Source organism: Equus przewalskii, chromosome 14 (genome assembly GCF_037783145.1).
Source record: "Equus przewalskii isolate Varuska chromosome 14, EquPr2, whole genome shotgun sequence".
NCBI lineage: Eukaryota > Metazoa > Chordata > Mammalia > Perissodactyla > Equidae > Equus > Equus przewalskii.
In genome coordinates this window covers 58,576,643-58,595,534 of record NC_091844.1, presented here as the reverse complement: position 1 = coordinate 58,595,534, position 18,892 = coordinate 58,576,643, and the positions used below count along the sequence as shown (strand labels likewise).

At 40.6% G+C, this 18,892-nt stretch overlaps 1 protein-coding gene across 38 annotated transcripts in view; it reads left to right on the top strand.

Moving 5' to 3' along the window:
- ARHGEF33 (Rho guanine nucleotide exchange factor 33) overlaps nucleotides 1–18,892 on the top strand; it is a 117,349-nt gene that overhangs the window by 36,203 nt on the left and 62,254 nt on the right. For all 38 annotated transcript variants that reach the window (XM_070572897.1, XM_070572908.1, XM_070572906.1 and 35 more), the window contains 7 exons: nucleotides 1,749–1,808; nucleotides 2,904–3,128; nucleotides 7,761–7,890; nucleotides 13,547–13,679; nucleotides 15,475–15,558; nucleotides 16,727–16,810; nucleotides 18,469–18,617. In XM_070572897.1, the coding sequence (XP_070428998.1) occupies nucleotides 1,749–1,808; nucleotides 2,904–3,128; nucleotides 7,761–7,890; nucleotides 13,547–13,679; nucleotides 15,475–15,558; nucleotides 16,727–16,810; nucleotides 18,469–18,617 (865 nt within the window). The remainder of the gene's footprint in view (nucleotides 1–1,748; nucleotides 1,809–2,903; nucleotides 3,129–7,760; nucleotides 7,891–13,546; nucleotides 13,680–15,474; nucleotides 15,559–16,726; nucleotides 16,811–18,468; nucleotides 18,618–18,892) is intronic.

The window sequence follows — 18,892 nt, the reverse complement described above, 5'->3', positions numbered from 1 at the left end:
TTTCTTCTTCTCCTTTTTTTTTGGTCACATGTAGAAAGTCTCCAAAAGAAGCTCAATGCCTTCTCAACCAATTGTAAGCTCCTCAAGGGCAGGACTGGTGCTTTCCCACCCTTATCGCTTAAGTGAGTGGAGCTCACTCATATACTCATAGACAATAAATGTGTTTTGAATAACTGAATTTAAAAATTAAGTCAAATGGCTTTTAATCAGTATTAACTTCAAAGTTTAGATTTGCTTTTTTATTTTTAGTTTTTTACCCATTTGAGTAGTTATTTTACATACCGATCAGTGCAGCCTGGGAAAACTCACTTCATCCATGTGGGGAATGGGTTCATCACAGGTGGCTCTATTTTCTTTGCTCCATGTCATGGAGAGCATAACATAAAAGGAGGATTTTGATAGGGAAGAATACAGGATGGGCTTGCAAATTAGAGGTCAGATCAATGCCAGATCTGGGGCAGCTGAATGTGTTCACAAAATAAAAGACCATACTTTATATTTGCAAAGTGCCCAGATGGATTTAACTCCTTTCCTCCCTCTTATATAGGCATGGTTTATATAACATAGTTTATTCTACCGAGTTGCTGCAGAAATTTGGGAATAATGTTCCGTAATATGACATTCTGGATACGATTGCTGGTAGGTTATGTTAAAACTCAGAGTCAAAGGACCAAACTTTCAGAAAGGGTTGGCTTACTTACAGTTAATTATAAAATGATACAATTGTTATCTATTGCCCCAAAATTTATTGGCTTAAAATAGCAAACATTCATTATGTCACAGATTCTCTGAGTCAGGAATCTGTGCACAGCTTAGCTGGGTGCCTCAGCTCAAGCTCTCTTGTGAGGTTGCAGTCAAGGCATTGGCCATTCTGCTACCCATTCATCCTTCCTTCTATCTCTCCGTTCACCTACCCATCCATCCATCCATCCACCCCAGGCACTGATTTAAGGGGTGGGATATAGTTATGAACAAAACAACAAATAGCCCTGTCTTCATGGAGCCTTTGTTCTGAAGGAAGCAGACAATGAACAAGATAGATAAAATATGTGGCATGGTAGACAGTGATAAGGAGAAAAATAAGGAAATGCAGGTCTGATTTTAGAGAGGGTGCCAGGTAAAGACCTAAAGGAGGTGAGAAAGTTAGCTTATGGATACAGAGGGGAAGAAAGGAAACAGCCCGTGCCGAGGTCCTGGTGGGAACGTAATTGACATGTTTAAAGAATAGCAAGAGGACCAGTGAGGCTAAAACAGAGCGAACAAGGGGAAAAATAGGAGATGGAGTTTTAAAAGAAGAAAAGAAGCAGCAGGCAGAGGAGGGGGGCAGACATTTTAGGACCTTATGATCATTATAAGTTCTTCAGCTTTTACAAAGAAATGCGAAGCCATTGGAGAGATAAGCAGAGGAGTGACAGGGTCTGACTCACATTTTAACATCATTTTGGCTCTTCTCATCATTACCATCCTCACCATCGTAGTTAAACAATAATTTAGCTCTTACTGCATGCAGTTTGCAAATATTAACTGATTTAATTCTCATGGTAGTCTATGAGGTAGGTACCACTTATTACGTCTTTTTGCAAATGGGAAAATAGTGCTTGCCATACTATATTGTAATTTTGCTTTTTTTACTGCTGTCTTCCCCAGTATACTGTAAACTCTGTGAGTCTGTCCCCAGTGCCTGAATAGAACATGCTAGTCCATGTTAGTGGAATGGATACTGATTGAAAACTTTCCTTTCTTTGCAGCCCAAGAGTCCCGATCCATGCATGTAGGAGATAGTAATGTGAAGGGAATGATGGGTCCCGGTAAGTGGCTCCTTGAGTTCTCTTTTCTTCTAGTAATTCCACCCTTTCCCTTCTTCTACCTTCCTTGCTCCTGCTCCCTTAGTCCCCAACCAGGCATGAAAGAACACGGGCAAGATAAAGCATTATGGTTTCTAAGATTCCAAGACGTGTGCTGGAGTAAGTCAATGACTCAGTTAAACCCAAGGAGAGAGAAGGGGTGGGGAAGGTTAAGACAAAACCAGTTTTCTTGGTTCTTTCTGGCTCATTTCAATTACCAGTGAATTAACTTTTGCTGAGAACTCACAGGTATATGTAGCATGACTTAAATTTTCTGTGGATCACATATTTTATAGTTAATTTAATTTAAAATTATTTACTTATGGGGCTGGCCCAGTGGCGCAGTGGTTCTGTTCGCACATTCCGCTTCTCAGCTGCCCGGCGTTTGCTGGTTCAGATCCTGGGTGCGGACATGGCACCACTTGGCATGCCATGCTGTGGTAGGCGTCCCACGTATAAAGTAGAGGAAGATGGGCATGGATGTTAGCTCAGGGCCAGTCTTCCTCAGCAAAAAAGAGGAGGACTGGCAGTAGTTAGCTCAGGGCCACTGTTCCTCAAAATAAATAAATAAAATAATTTACTTAATAGACAATTCACCAGAATTTTATAAATTATTTCATCTCCCCTCTCTCCCTTTCTCCTTCCTTTCTGCAACTTACCATCATCAGGGCCGAGGAGGACAAATTTCAAAAGACAACATCATCTTTAGCACTGTTCTTCCTCCTCTTTCTGTATTTTCTTTCGTAGTGTGAAAGGAAGCACCTGAAAGGAAGCAAATATGAGGAGCCAATAGATAGTACTATAAGCTAATTATATTATTTTATAAATTTATTTTTTTAATTCCTTATTTAGTAGAAACTACATACAAAGAGTAGAGGATGTATAGACCAGAAACAGAGAAAGGCAATCCTTTGTCACTGTGAAGACTTTTAATCCTTAATTGATATATTTAATTCTCAAGAGATAGTTGCCACCAAACAGGGGTATAATATTTAAGAGTTAGTAACAAATACAATTCTTTTTTTAAGTCAGATCGTGATGGCAGGTATTATTTTTCAGGAATGAACCCAACAACTCCAGAAGCAGAAGAAAACCTTAAGTCTTGCCTCTCAGCTGATATCCAATCCAAGGGCCATCTCCCATCTGGTGTGTGGAGGCAACTTAAGGATGGTAAAGAATGGGGTGAGGAATACGTCACAAAAGACCACCCAGATAAACTCAAGGAAACTAGCCAGGGCAGACACAGCTCCTTGGAAAATGTATTATGTGAAACCTCTCTAGCTGGTAAGTTCCAAGGGGGAATGGAGGCTGAAATTTTAAAGAGCAGGAAACCTAAGGGCTAGAATCCTTGCAATTTAGATTCAGTGGACATACAAGACCACCTTGTCTCTGGTTTCCTCTTCAGATGAACAAACTAAAGCCTATAGAGGTGAAGGGCCCCACTTGAGGTCACATGGCCAGCTGGGACTACCACCTTGGTTCTGGGTATCCATGACACTTAGTAATGTAGTGCTTTGGGGAAAAAAAGGCATAAGGTTGGTGGAGAAGAGGGCAGAATTTTGTGAGCCACTTATTCAATGATGCGGAATTTTCAATATATGAATCTTGTGTCTACCACCAAAATGTCCAACACTGTGACAGGGTCTGTTCTCCCTTCCTCCATCCTTTCTTCCCTCCTTCTTTTCCTTCAAATCATCAGTCCTTACTGAACACTTACTACATGTCAAACAATGGTATTTCCCTCCAACTATTTTGTGGGCGGTAATTTTTTTTGTTTTGTTCTGTTTTTTGGTTTTTTTTTTTACAACCTTGTGAAATTTCAGTTGTACACTATCGTTAGTCATGTTGTAGGGGCACCACTCCCCCCTTTGTGCCCTCCCCCCACCCCCTCTTTCCCCTGGTAACCACCAATTAGTTCTCTTTGTCTCTGTGTTTAACTTCCACCTATGAGTGGAGTCATACAGAGTTCGTCTTTCTCTATCTGGCTTATTTCGCTTAACATAATACCTTCAAGGTCCATCCATATTGTTGTGAATGGGATGATTTTATCTTTTTTTATGGCTGAGTTGTATTCCGTTGTGTATATATATATATACCATATCTTCTTTATCCAATCATCGGTTGACGGGCATTTAGGTTGCTTCCACGTCTTGGCTATTGTAAATAATGCTGCAACGAACATAGAGGTGCATGGGACTTTTGGAATTGCTGATTTCAAGTTCTTTGGATAGATACTCGGTACTGGGATGGCTGGGTTATAAGGTAGTTCTATTTTTAATTTTTTGAGAAATCTCCATACTGTTTTCTATAGTGGCTGCACTGGTTTGCATTCCCACCAGCAGTGTATGAGAGTTCCTTTTTCTGTGGGAGGTAATTTTTTAAAATTATTTTTTATTATCAAATACATGAAAATAAACAAAAAGGTTTGTTACAAAGAACAGCAGCCACCACTTTAAATTCTTTCAACAGTTTCTTCTCGTACTTGCTCCCATGTTTTAAAAAAGTTTATCCTGCTTTTTTTTAATCAGTACTTTATTGACGGTTAATTTATATAGACTAAAATTCACAAAGCCTTAGTTTAAGCTCATTGACTTTCTATATATGTAAACCCTCTTTTGACCACTACCCAGACCGTGATATATGATATTTCTATTACCCTAGAATGTTCTGTCATGCAATTTTCCAGTCAATACCCACCCACAGAACCACTATTCTGACTTCTGTCACCATAAATTAGTTTTGTCTGCTCTTGAACTGGATGTAAATGGAATAATACAGTGTGTAGTCTTTTGTGTCTGGCTTCTTTCTCCCAATGTAATGTGTTATGTGTAATTCATTCAGTGGTTCTTTCCTTTTTATTAGTCACGTTGAATAAATTTACCACAATTTCTTTACCCATTCTCCTGTTGATGGACATTTGGATTGTTTCCAGTTTAGAGCTATTATGAATAAAACTGCTACGAATGTTCTTGTACTAATCTTCTTTAGGATGTATGCCCTCATTTCTCTTGGGAGTATACCTAGGAGTAGAATCTTTAGGTTATAAGATAGGATTACGTTTAATTTTAAAAGAAAACATCAAGCAGCTTACAAAAGTGGTTGGAACATTTTATATTCTCACCAGCGACGTCTGAGAGTTCCGGTTGCTTCACACCCTTCCCCGTATTTAGCATGGTCAGTCTGTAATTTGAGCCTTTCTCGTAGCGTACGGGTATCATATTGTAGTTTTAATTTGCACTTCCCTGATGACTAATGATGTTGAGCATCTTTTCATATGCTTATGGGATACATATATCTTCTTTTATGAAGCTCCTAAAAGTCCTTTGTCCAACTTTTAAATTGGGTTGTTTATCTTTTTATTGTCTGTTAGCAGGATTTCTTAATATGTTTTGAATATGAGTTCTTTGTCAGATACATGTATTAAGAATATTTTACTCCAGGGGCTGGCCTAGTAGTGCAGCGGTTAAGTGCCCACATTCCACTTCGGTGGCCTGGGGTTCACCGGCCCAGATCCTGGGTGCGGACATGGCACTGCTTGGCTAGCCATGCTGTGGTAGGCGTCCCACATATAAAGTAGAGGAAGACGGGCATGGATGTTAGCTCAGGGCCAGTCTTCCTCCGCAGAAAGAGGAGGATTGGCAGCAGATGTTAGCTCAGGGCTAATCTTCCTTAACAAAAACAGAATATTTTACTCCAGTTTTTGGCTTGCTTTTTCACTTTCTTAATAGTCTCCTGATGAACAGAGCTTTTTAGTTTTGATGAAGTTCAATTTTGATTTGTGTGTCCTTCCAAGAAATCTTTGCTATCCAAAGGTTGTAAAGATTTTAGCTTTCACAGTTAGGTCTATGACTTAATAACGGATAAATTTTGATGTGTCGTGTGAGGAAGGAGTTCAGGTTCATTTTTTTCCCCCATATAGCTGTCCAGTTGCCTCAGCACTGTTTACTGAAAAGACTTTCCTTTCCACGTTGAATTGCATAGGGACGGTCCAGTGATCATATATGGGTGGGTCTAACTCTAGAGTCTATATTCTTTTATTCCAATTAGCAGAGAATTGACATCTTGAGAGTACTGAGTCCTCCAATTGAAGAACATGGTATACGTTTCCATTTACAGAGATATTTTCAAATTTTCTTAGCAATTCACAGAAAATCTATCATTTACATTCTTTTTATTTTTAAAGCATTTGTCCTAGAGACCTCTGTCACCCTACTCCATTCTGGCCCATTGCACTGCTACCGTCCAAGGACTTCCCAGGCTTCCTAGAAATTCCCTTCATATTTCTCTTATGTTAGATTCCTCTGTGTGTGTGTTTTTAAATCTTGTGTGTCCTTCCTCAGCTACTCCTTGTTTTGATGGAAACCATCATCCAGCAGCTTCTGCATACTTGCACAAATGTTGATAATTGAATAGAAAATCATTTTCCATCATCATTTTGAAACAATTATTCCATTGTCTTCTAACTTCTAATGTGGTTATTGGAAAGTCCAATACCATTCTGATCTCCAGTCCTTTCTAAGTTACCTGATTTTTCTCCCTGGTAACTTTTAGGATCTTCTCTTTATCTTCAGTGTGCTAAAGTTTCACAGTAATCTAGTGTACCTTACGATGATGTGCCTCTTTTTCATTATTTATGCAGAACACAATGGGCCTTTTCCTCTGGAAATACGTGTCCTGGTATTTTTTGTCTATTATTAATTTGATAATATCTTCTCATCCATTTTCTTTCCTTTTTCTGAAACTACTGCTAATTTGATGTCAGATTTCCTGGATTGATTTCCTCTACTGCCATCTTATTCTCTTCTATTTTTCTTCAATACATCTCTTTCTTTTTGGGGAGGGGAGAGAGGGAGGCAAGAGATTTCCTGGACTTTATCTTCTACCCTTTTATCTTTTAAAAATACCAAAAAGTTTCTTCTTCTTTTTTTGGATTTTGTTTTTTTAAAAAATTAGCATCTTATAATTATTAAATGCTAGAATATTTTTCTCATATCATTTTGAGGATATAAATTATAAGATTTAAAAAAAATTTTCTTTTGTTCCTGCAGTGTCTGTTTATTCAGGGTTCCCCCTCCCCATTTCAAAAAATATACGTGTATACGCTTTTTTCTTCTCTTTCTTTTACAGTGTAAGCTTGATTCGAATGTCTGAGGATCCTTAGCTAATTACTTATATCTAAGAGAGAGGCCCTAAATAAAAACAAACCTGAAAAGTCTGTATTGGCCAAACTTATCGATATGTAGGCTTCATTATGGGCCAATCAGCCTGCAAATTAACTTTTGGATAGGTGACCTCTTTGAGTCAGTGTCTCTAGCCTTTTTCCCTTGGGCAGTTCAGCTTCTCCAGTGGAAGATCCTCCAGTCTCTTGCCTAGAGAGTATAAGTGTGGCTGCTGGCATTCTGGGACCTGCAGGGAAAGGGGCTGAGGGGAATCTCTGTGTTGAGTATGCAAGCCTTCTCTGAATCCTTTTATTTTCATTTTAGCATCTCAATTCTGACTCTGCTATGTCTGCTGTCTTTCACCCAGGTCCCAGAGAGCAGGGCTTCTCTAGTTTAATTTGTCTCATTTCCCATGGGGTGCAAATGAGGAAGCCATCTGGCATTGGAGTGGGGAACTGGAAATTCGATTGCACTTTATGTAGACTATGTCTCCTGTTTTCAGCATTGCCCCTTACTTACACTTTCTGTGGTGCCTCCAATCCTTGAGCCTTTCTGCATCTCAGCAGATGAGAACACCAAGGTTTTGTGTCCTGTACTCTGCTGAATTATTTACCATGCCTCCATCCTGTTTTCCATCTTCCAAAAACTTGCTGTCTCTTTTATTGCTTTCCACATCTTTTTATTGCTTTCTATCATTTAGGAGGGTTTTGAGAAGGAGGGGTTAACAAAAATTCCCTCTTTTGGTTTATTTTTAAAGCAAAAAGACAGACTGTGGCTCTAGAACTGCTTGAATCAGAAAGAAAATACGTCATTAACATCTCTCTGATCCTGAAGATCAAGGCAACATTCCAGGGGTCAGACGGAAAGAGGAATTCAAAAGAGAGAAGGTATCCATGTGTTCATTGCCTTTGCTTTTCAGATTGATTAAAATTTAAGGTAAGTTGTTTGTTTCCACTTTGGGAATTCTGGGACCTGTGAAGAGTTCCAGAAATAGTTTTTGAAAAGAGAATAGGAAGTGACAGCAGGTAACCCCTGGCAAGTCTCAAGTTTAGATTTTCAGCAGATAAGAAAATGAGTATAGTCTCCTGGGCCTTCAGTGTCTCTGGCGTGTCTATTAAGAACCTAAAAGGAGAATAAATGCTATGGAGAGAAGGCACTGCTCTCTATTGCCATCCGCATGTCCTCTGGGGATGACGGGTGTCCTGGAGGTACAAGGGAACGGATGCAGTGGAGGTCTGAAGCACTAAGTGGCCATTAGATAAATGACACAGGGCTGATGTAACTCTGAACTTGGACCTTTCTTATGATGCGTTCAGGTGATCCCATCGTGCGGGATAACGCATGAGTCTGTGGTGTTGTGTGTGTGTGTATACCTGCGTCGTGGGGCAATGCTTCCAAAGGTCTGCAGTGTAGTGTAACAGCATGCTAGCCTCCTGCTAGCATGAGTGACAGGTGACAAGCCTCCTCCATCTATATCCGTTCATAATATTTAGATTTTCTCTGCTTCCCTCTCTGTTGGGAGAAAGCAGGAAGGAGGAAACAATGATTCGGTGGAAAAGACTAATGTAATGAAGATGTAATAATCCAGATTAATTGAGGAAAAAGCCAATCCAAACAATGGAAAGTCTGGATTATGGACTATTATGGACAAATGTAGCATTATTACTTTAAATATTCTCTCAGGTAATATACACTGGTGGTTCACAAATTGTGACTCTACCTAGGGAGGCCCCTAACTGTATTTTCCTGCTCCTTATTATCCCCCCAGTTTTACTTGGCTTTGCAGCTGTCAGAATATACCACGTTACCAAAGCACAATGCTCACCTATCTGAATGACTGAAGTGAGAAAGTATTCTCTGACAAACCCACAAGCGGCTTGACTATTTTCAAGAATTATTTTACTGCAAAACTGAGGTAAACAAAATAGAAAGTAACAACAAACAGAAAGGGTAATACAGCACAGCTAAAGATGTGAGCAATAGTGGCTCTGGACTGGGCTTCACTTTCTCTCAGTGGCCACCCAGAGTCTCATTGGTCCTTCCTTCTCCATCTGACCACTTAATTCCTTCCCCCTTCTAGACCCCAATCCAGCTTGTCCCACCCTCCCAGATTGCCCCTTCAGCCCTCTGAGAAGTCTCTATGGCCTCTAGCTATCTTGCTGTTGCCAAACACCTGCTCAGTTTACATTATCAAGTCTAAAGCCGAGTCTACCTTTCGGTGCGGCTTTGCTCCGCATCTAAGATTCTAAGCCAGCAGCATCCCTCTCTAGTCTGTGAAAATTTAGGGACCAGGCAATGAGAGAGAAAGAGGGGATTGTTTACTGTGGATCACAGGAACCAGGTCTTGTGCTAGGTACCTCATTTATAACTTCACGAAATCTTCACAAGAACCCTGTGAGTCCTACCCTATAGATGAAGAAACGAAGGTCCAGAGTTTAAAGCCTCACAGCCAATTAGTGCCAGAATTCAAACCCAGGCCTGGCTGGCCCTGTACCTTGTGCTCTTTCAACATCACACTGCTTCTCTGAGTACCTCACGGTTTCAAAGAAACCACCCTGACTAACAGTAATATGTCCAGTTTCTCAGATAAACAGAAGCAGCCTTTCTGTCTCTCCCTATTTCAACACTCAGGCTTCCTCTTAACAGCCTATAAGCTCTTACTTCAGCTCCCAGCTGATTTATCAAGTAGGGATACTGGATAGGTTCTTAGCTCACTGAAGCTCTTTTCTACCTGCTGTCACTTCCTGGTTCTCTAAGATGTTCTCTTATGATGCATTACTGAGGAAGGAGTGGAACTTTCCCCCACATCTTGAGGTTAAAAAAAATCAAAACTGCCACATAATCCTCAATGAAAGTAAGATAACAGTTATTTCTCATATCCATGATAATGCTACTCATTTAAGTTATTACAAAGCTAACCTCTTTTCTTCTCATAGAACAAGAAGAGAAAACCTTCAACTCAATACTCTTAGTACTACTCTGAGGTTTCTGGTTCTGAGCTTTGCGCTGTTGCCATCTTTCCACCCTTGGGTTAGATTTTCATTATCCTTCTTCACTCACCATACTTCTTTTTGCTAAGCTTTTCTGAAGCCTCTATGTGTACGTTAAATAGACCAGTGGAATGAAATACAGAATGCAATGAGACTACTCCTTTTCCCTGTGGATATTTTTCCCCATGCAAAGATTAAAATAAATTTATTAACATGTACTACCTTTCCCGTTACAAACCACAAGCCTTCAGCACTTTTTTCTCCTGTTGAGAAGTCACCTGGGGGTGAAAATAACATCTACCATGGCTACAACCTGACCCTCAAACCTGAGGTTGTCATATCTTCTCAAACCTATAAGATAAAACTTCGGGTTTTCCCTAGAAAAAAGCGAAGTGCTCAAGAGCCTCCTCTGCCCTTTTCTAGTCAGCCCTGCCTCTGGCTGAAAGAGCTGGAAGCTGCGGGGCACAGGCTGCCAGCTGAAGCCTGAGTGGATCTTGTGGGCTGTTGCTCATTTGTTGGAATATCACAGAAGTTGGAGTTCTTGGCTTTTTCTGTCTGATTCACCCAGATAGAGCCACAACCTCAGGATCAAACAGCCCTGTCTGAACGCCTGTGGGGAGGAACAAAGTCAGCTTGACAGGATTGCCAGTTAGATTTATAAACTAAACTTGGGCGCCACATGCACCAACTCAGTAAGCTGTATGCTACAGATCACCACCAGGTGGCACATGTTTCATTATCGATGCCCATCAAATTTGGTTACATCCTGCTGCTGAAGCTCAGGAGTTACTTTGGCCTAAAAGTGAACTGGCAAGAGCTAAGTTATTAATTTGAAACTATAACTGGATTTTCCTTCATTGCTTTTAGTTTATTTCCCTCATTAAGTACTGTATTGTGGGAGTTGAAATTACTTTGAAGGCTTTAAAAAGAATAAACTATTTGCGTTGCCATAATTTCACCCCCAGTACGAAACAGACAAGAAGTTGAGCACTTAATACTTTCATCATTGTCAAAAAGTTTCTTCTGGGAGTCGAGTCTGGCTCCAGGCAAAAGAATGAAATAGGTTAAGCGTGTCTATACTTCTCGACTTCTTTCTCCCTCTGCTCTCCATCTCCTGGTTCACCTCCTCCACGCTCCTCCCAAATTTCAAATAATATCCTTATTAAATTAATATAAAGATTTTAAAGCCTGTTTTCAATATTTGGTATAGAAGCCACTGTAGGTCATCGCTCTTCCTGTAACTTATGTGCTTCCGCTATACTTGATGGGAGCGTTAGCCTTCTCTGACCCCACCCTGAAATCTCAAGCTATTACCCCAGTGGACAGTCCAGAAGGATGTTGATATCAGCTCTCCAACCCTGCATATACACTGGCACAGTGTAGCAGAAGGCAGATTTCTTGAAAGAAAAAAAAGAAAGGGAAAGGAGAGAAGAGGAAAGGAAAGAAAAAGAGAAGAGAGAATCCAAGACATATTACATAACCTATATGGAGAACCCATCACAAGGTCAGCTCTCACCATAGTGCCCTAACGTCTTTCGGTGTCACACCAGGAATATTACTCAAAGTCATCAATAGCCTCTGGGTGGGGAGAATCTTTCACTTGTAGATATTTTGCTGGTGCAATGTTTCACTCTTTCAGCTTGATCAGCTGTGCTTTTCTCCATCAGTTTTATGGTCTTCTCCCAGTCAAACTGTGTCCTAGCCACCCGCCTGAATTCTCTCTGATCTGGACAGGGATTACTTAGATCTCCAAGCCCACTGCACTAGCCGCATGAGCTCTGATGAGGAGGCCTCTCCTCTTGTGCTTACAGATCAGCTGGCTTCACATACATGGAGACTCACGGTATAGGAGATGGAGGGGCGGAAGATAGGAGTGGAAGGAATCCTTATATCTTTTCAGAGGGGGCTGTGCACACTATTCTGGTGTTTGTGTGTCTTCTCTGAGCTGCAGCCCCAGGGGAGTCTTTGCTTTACTTGGAAAAACCTCCTCTCAAACTGGTGTCCTTGGTACTGTTCTCGACAAAGATCTGCTTGTTCAGGGTTGGCAAAGCACTCTAATTAGATCCTGGGGAAATATCCAAATAAGTTCGGCTCTCCATGACAAGCAGGTCATCACTTTCATCTTTGTTAAACTTGTGATCTTGAAAGATGAGGGAAAATACTTTCAATTCCCCTAAGTCATCAAGTTAGAGTTCAGATTCTTGCTGTAGCCCAACAAGACTCCAATTCCTTCTCTTTCCTCCTTCCTCATTCCTATATACCTCTGATCACCCTACCCTTCTACATCCAGTCCGCATTTTTCTTCCCCCATGATTCTCTTTCTAGCTCTCCTCTCCATCCCATCCTTCTCTGACTTCTCTCTTCCTCCCTTCACTTCTTCTGAAATAATGAGGCACATTGAGAGATAGGGGAGCAGAATATGATAATAGTAAGGGAGCTCTGTGCAACTCCAGGGAATAGCAGGCCAGGCCTAGTCTGTAGCCTCGCCAGGGAAGACTCTGTCCTTGCCCAGAATTACTCTTAGAAGCTTTCAAAAGAGAGGAGAAAAGGAACACTTTCATACTCCTACCCCCTGAGCTTTTAGTTGTCAGCTTTAAACAAATTTCCCTACTTACTTTAGTAGCAGTCTCCTATGTAGTAGCTGAGAATGACCAAGTGCTACCTTAGTGCTGTTATCTATAATACTAATTAGAATAGACAGACTATAGTGCACAAGAGAGAGTAACTTTAAAACATCAAAAAGTGGAGCTGGCCTGTGGCCACGTGGTTGGGTTCGTGTGCTCCGCTTCGCTGGCCCAGAGTTTCGCCTGTTCGGATCCTGGGCGCCGACATGGCATCTTTCATCAGGCCATGCTGAGGCAGCGTCCTACATAGCACAACCAGAAGGACCTACAACTAGAATATACAACTATGCATTGGGGGGGCTTTTTTTAAAAAAAAGTTTTTTCCTTCTTCTCCCCAAAGCCCCCCAGTACATAGTTGTGTATTCTAGTTGTGGGTCTTTCTAGTTGTGGCATGTGGGATGCTGCCTCAGCATGGCCCAATGAGTGGTGCCATGTCCACACCCGGGATCTGAACTGGTGAAACCCTGGGCTACTGCAGCAGAGCGCACAAACCCAACCACTTGGCCATGGGGCTGGCCTAATTGGGGGACTTTGGAAGAAGAAGAAGAAGAAAAAAAAAGATTGGCAATGGATGTTAGCTCAGGTGCCAATCTTAAAAAAAAAAATAAAGATTTCCTTTAGAATTTCCACTGAGTGTCACATAAATGAATATACTAGTTTGGGTTGACAACATCTGTTCAAGTGATGTGCTCTTTGTTAGTTCAATACACATTTGTATAGGAGCCATCGGTAAAGGGGTCTTTTTATAGTCTGAGGATATCTGCTATGAGGTCTACAATGACAAACCTTTTTTTAAAATCCTCAATGGAAACCTGTGACTCAGAATATTTTCAGTGACTGGGAAAATGGCACCTGCTGCACATAATGCTTGTAGGGCCTTTTCTTCTCTCCACCTGGTTTGTGTGATCCTCTCTCTATTCCGTTTCAAGCCTCTTCCCCGGCTCTTTACGGTACCTTGTCCAGCAGCACCTGGATCTGCTTCATGCTCTGCAGGAAAGGGTCCTGAAGTGGCCGCGCCAAGGAGTCCTTGGAGATTTATTTCTTAAGTTAACAAATGATGAGGTAAGGTTTTTTTTTAATCCTTTATAAACTTGAATTATATGCATCTGTGTGTTCCTTGTCTGCTTCTCTTAATGGAGAATCTAGAATCAGTGAATTTTAGAGTTAGAAAAACTGCTGAGATCTAGTCTAAACTTCTCATTCTACAGATAATGAAATAAATTTCAAAGAAATTAAGACTTTGCTGAAATCACCCAGCCAGCTAGATAGTTGTAGATGTGACTAGAACCCAAGTCTTCCAACTTCCAGTTCATCACTTTCCACTGTACTGTGATGGCCCAATGTATTCAATTACTGTACTATAATTGAGTACTCATGTGTGTGTGTGTGTGTGTGTATATCTGTATAAATATATTTACACACACATATATATCTATACATACATATAAAATAAGTACTTGAGAGTTTGTATATATGTATGTAGTTTCATACACAATTTCATTCCTTAGAGATTTTTAAAAATCTCTAAGCTATTTGTCTTGAACGCTTCTTGTTTTTACCTCCTTGAGAAAGGATGGATGCTAAGTTTTGAAATCTCTACAATGTTCTACAAAGAAATATGATCCAGGCTGGAAGTTTCTAACTCAATGCCTAGGGGGCCAGATAGTGAAACAAATGAGTGGAAGTGAACTGAATGTCATACAGTACGGACTGCTGGAAAGTGAGCTTAAGTGGAGCATATATGCTTTTCTATAAGGAATAGCTACTCAGCTTTACCCAACTACATGCAGGAAAAAAAGGACTAGAGTTGACAGATCTTCTGATATTTTAAGAGAAGCTAGAAATCCAGAATTTTGTGTGAAATTTTCTTATTTTAAAAATATTGTGTGGACTAATTAAAATTGGTCCGCAAGCCAGATTGTTCCTGCAATCAACCTCTGTATATCAATGATTCTCAACTGTGGGTAATAATATAAAGTTTGCAAATTATTTACTTGTATAGATTAGAGTGAATGTAGGGCTATCCCTCTAATATCACTTTTACTCATTTGTATTTACTATGCTTTCTTGGGCTGAGAATTGTTACATCTATGGGAATATAATTTCAGAAGCTGAGAATTGTCTTCCTGAGGGCATTTGGATAGGCAAATATGCAATTTGTGGAAATACGCAATTAGTGAAAAAAGTTGAGAACCACGGGTCTAGACCCTATGAGGTGGGTTGGACCAAGTTCCTCATTTAGATGTAGATTGAAATTAAAAGTAATTTAAAAACAAATATGCATTTTTATTATTTAACAATTTAAAAATACTTTTTCAACTTACATGATCCCTTCTCTCTGCCTTGGTTTATCATTTCCCTTTCTCTTGTTAAAGCTGGGCTACTAAGTTTTGGTTCCCAAGTCCTTAGGGATATCTACCTTAAAACCAAAAAGATTTTTTAAAAGCTGAATTAAAAAACCAAAAAGATATTAATAAACACATTAAATGAGTGATTAAAGTAATCTCTGCAAAGTACTACTTTTTTTTTTTTTTTTTTGGTGAGGAAGATTCACTCTGAGCCAATCTTCCTCTTTTTTTGCATGAGGAAGATTAGTCCTGAGCTAACATCTGTGCCAGTCTTCCTCTATTTTGTATGCTGGTTGCTGCCACATCATGGCTTGATGAGTGGTGTAGGTCCACAGAAGGGATCTGAAACTGTGAAGCAGGGCTGTGGAAGTGGAGCCGTCAGACTTAAGCACTATGTCACATGGTCGGCCCCATACTCCTTTTTTATATACATGACTCTATAAAAATATTAGTTGTTATCATGCCTATTTCCAGGTTCTTACCATGTATTTCTTGTGTTTGTTTTCAAGAATAATTTTTTGGATTATTATGTTGCCTACCTGAGGGACCTGCCTGAATGCATCTCCTTGGTTCATGTTGTTGTTCTGAAGGAGGTAAGTTAACTCTATGTGTGCACTGCCCTTTGTTTACACATCTATCTATATGATGTTGCTCATTCACGCAGGATATGCAGCACATGCACTCTGAGCTTGTCTTCCAGGCTGGAGAATGGCTTGAACAACCACTGATGCTCCTACCTGGGGTTAAAGGAACTCACTCAAGGATCAGTGCCATTGATTTCGTCCTTGCCCTCCCTTACTGACCCTGTGTTCCATTCCACTGAAAGTACAGATGAAGTAAACAGGGGTTCTAAGCAAAGATCTTCAGGCTGCAGCTTGCATGCTGTATGAAGGGTTTTGTTTCATTTTAGGCTCAGACAATATGAATCTGAATATTCAACTCATATAAACTGAATATTAAACTCAAGTCATCCTGTGTCTGTCAGTTTATAAGATCATAAAGTGGCTCTAGTCATGTTGCTTTAAGTATTGCTACTGAAGTGATATATTAGATGCTCAATAAACACATACAAATATATAACAATTCTAGCTATTTTAGGTCAATAGGAAAAAACTGTATCAGCAGCCCTAAAGCCAAGAGTTCATCAAGTTTCACAAGTGGTGAGGGACTCTGTCTTATTAGCCTTCTACATCAACCTCCCACTACTGCCAACCCCGTATAACGCCTACTGTATGTCAGCAGTCAGCAACTATTTGAGAAAGGGAAAGGAAGAGAATAGAAGGGACATGGAGAAAATCCAACATGTTTCCTGCTGCCAGGCCAGCTGATCAGTTTCTAATCATACTCCTTTGCCTACTCTCAGGGGGCTCCAATCCACCCTAGTGCTTATTAGGAAACCATTGTAATGATTACTTGCTGAAGAACCTCGATGAAATCATTCAACTCAAATACAATCTATTGGGTACCCACTTCTGTCTAGCATGTGCTAAGATGGGGGGGAGGGAGAAGGAAGGGTTAGTTTGGAAAGTTGGGTGGATTCAAAAGAAGTATATGATATTCTTCCTGCTAGAGAAGTGCTGTGTCCTTGAGTATGTCCCTGAGCAAGTGGCCTCTCTGATGACAGATCAATGCTTCACGACACTCTAGAGGAAGAAAATGCTCTGGGAGTTAACCTTTCCTACTCTTGTGGGGCTGACTCTGGGGTTCTGCAGCCAGAGCTGGAGGAACACTGAGGAGTGACTCTACCTTTCTTTCATTCAGGGTGATGAAGATATTAAATCTGACATCTACACACTGTTTTTTCACATAGTCCAGCGCATCCCTGAATATCTGATACATCTGCAGGTAGGCATGGCTGTGCAAGCCACCAAACCGATTTTCACACTAAACAATTGTTTTTGGCTTCCAACTGAGAAATACTGTAAAGGGTCAAAGAATCATTAATATTTCAAAGAAGCATTTAAATAATTTAGATTGTTATGATTACTCCATCCCCACCTTGTGGTATGAGCTAAAATCTCAATCTCTAAAAACTTTTGGTTCATGATGCTTGCCTTTGAAGTATGGTCTGCATTTACCAGCAGTCCACATCTCTGCTGATCCAGGATCTTTCTATAGCAGCTCCTGCTAGACTCTGAGTACCTATTCAGTCCCTTCTACCATGGTTCTACAGCCATCTAAATGCAACCCTCTGTCCCCTCCCCCCATCCCCTACCAGCATCTAAGAAATACCTAGGTAACCTGCCCCCTCAACCGCTATCCTGACTGCTCTCTTTTGGCTTGGGCCCAAAGGTCTACCATACATTGCTTATGTCTATGTCAGAGAAGAAGCATGAAGAAGCTGACCAGCTGGCTTCTTCACACCAGTTTCCCACAGGGCTTGTAGCACCTTGGAGGAAGTAGAGTCGAGAGAGAGGCTCATCACCCACCCACTCCCACCCCCATCAGCCCCTGTTCTTCCCACCACCCACCTGTTCTGGTTTCATTGCTGACTGACCTTCCTAAGTAATCCATTGAAAGCATCTTAGAAATGCTTGGAATTTATCTTAGGTAGAAGTGCCCAGTATCAATAATAAAAAGACTTTCAGTTGTATGTGGCTTTAGATCTTAAAATCATTTTCTCACAATAATTATCTAATTTAATCCTTTCAACAGTCTCACAAAATAGGTATCATTACTACTATTTTTTAGATAAGGAAATGGAGAGCTAAAGAAGTTAAGTAACTTGCCCAAGTTAACACACCTAGTAGGTAAAAAAAACTAGGACTGAAACCCAGGCTTGCAAGCGATATGGTAAATAAGACCCCTGGTTCTACTGTCTAGCTTGAGTTCAAATCCTGGCTCCACTACTCATTAGATGTGTGACCTAATGAAGATTACTTAACTTTGCTGTGCCTCAGTTTCCTTTTTTGTTAAATGGAGGTAATAATTGTACCTATCTAACCAGGTTGTGGTAAACACTAAATGAGAAAATATAAAGGGCTTAGTACTTGGCAATAGGAAGCACTCACTAAATGTTCGCTTTCCCAAATCCAACTAGCATGCCTGTTGCATTACAGCACAGTAGGCAATATAACAGGATGGCCACCAGGCCAGACTTGATCATAAACATTCTCCCCTTCCAGCCTGCCTTGAATCTTGACATTCTCACCATTGGTCTGACTCCTTTGAGTTAAAAGGCATTGCTTATAGACAGTAATTGTTAGAATGACTCCATTACCTTGGAGATCTAATCAGTAGATCCTTCTAACTTTTCAGATGGAATTGTCTTACGTTCACATCCAACCCAAACAGGAGCAATAGTAACTAATATTTTCCCTTGCTGTGATGGACAAAGAGAACGGCAATTTGACCTTTTAGCTTATAATTAGATTGGCTGTATGTATTGTTGTTTTGATTAAATGGCTACCAAACTCTCACAACAGATCAAGGCAAGGTGCAGAAGAGACAAACAACTTTTCATTCTAATTATGCAATTCTGCTTCCTTTTTTCCTCCATCCAGAATGTTCTGAAGTTCACAGAGCAGGAACACCCTGACTATTACCTACTTCTGGTGTGTGTTCAGCGCCTTCGAGTATTTATCTCACACTACACCCTGCTGTTTCAATGCAATGAGGACCTGCTCATTCAGAAACGGAAAAAGCTCAAGAAGTAAGGTTCTGATGGTGCAGTCTAGAGGGCTGATCAAAGGTTTCTGAGAACAGGGATGCAGATAGCCAGCGTGGGTGGCTGTCACAAGTAACCACATTGTATGTTAAGTGGCTGAAGTGCAGTAAAGGGAGGCAGAAGAGAAGAGAGAAGGGGAGGGAAGAGAGGTGGCCAGGCTGGCTATAGTATGGAGGGCCCTATTACCTGGTGGAAAGTATTTTAGGAAAATAAGCACTTTCACTCTCATGCCTATGCAGACCCCAGCTTAACTCAGCTTG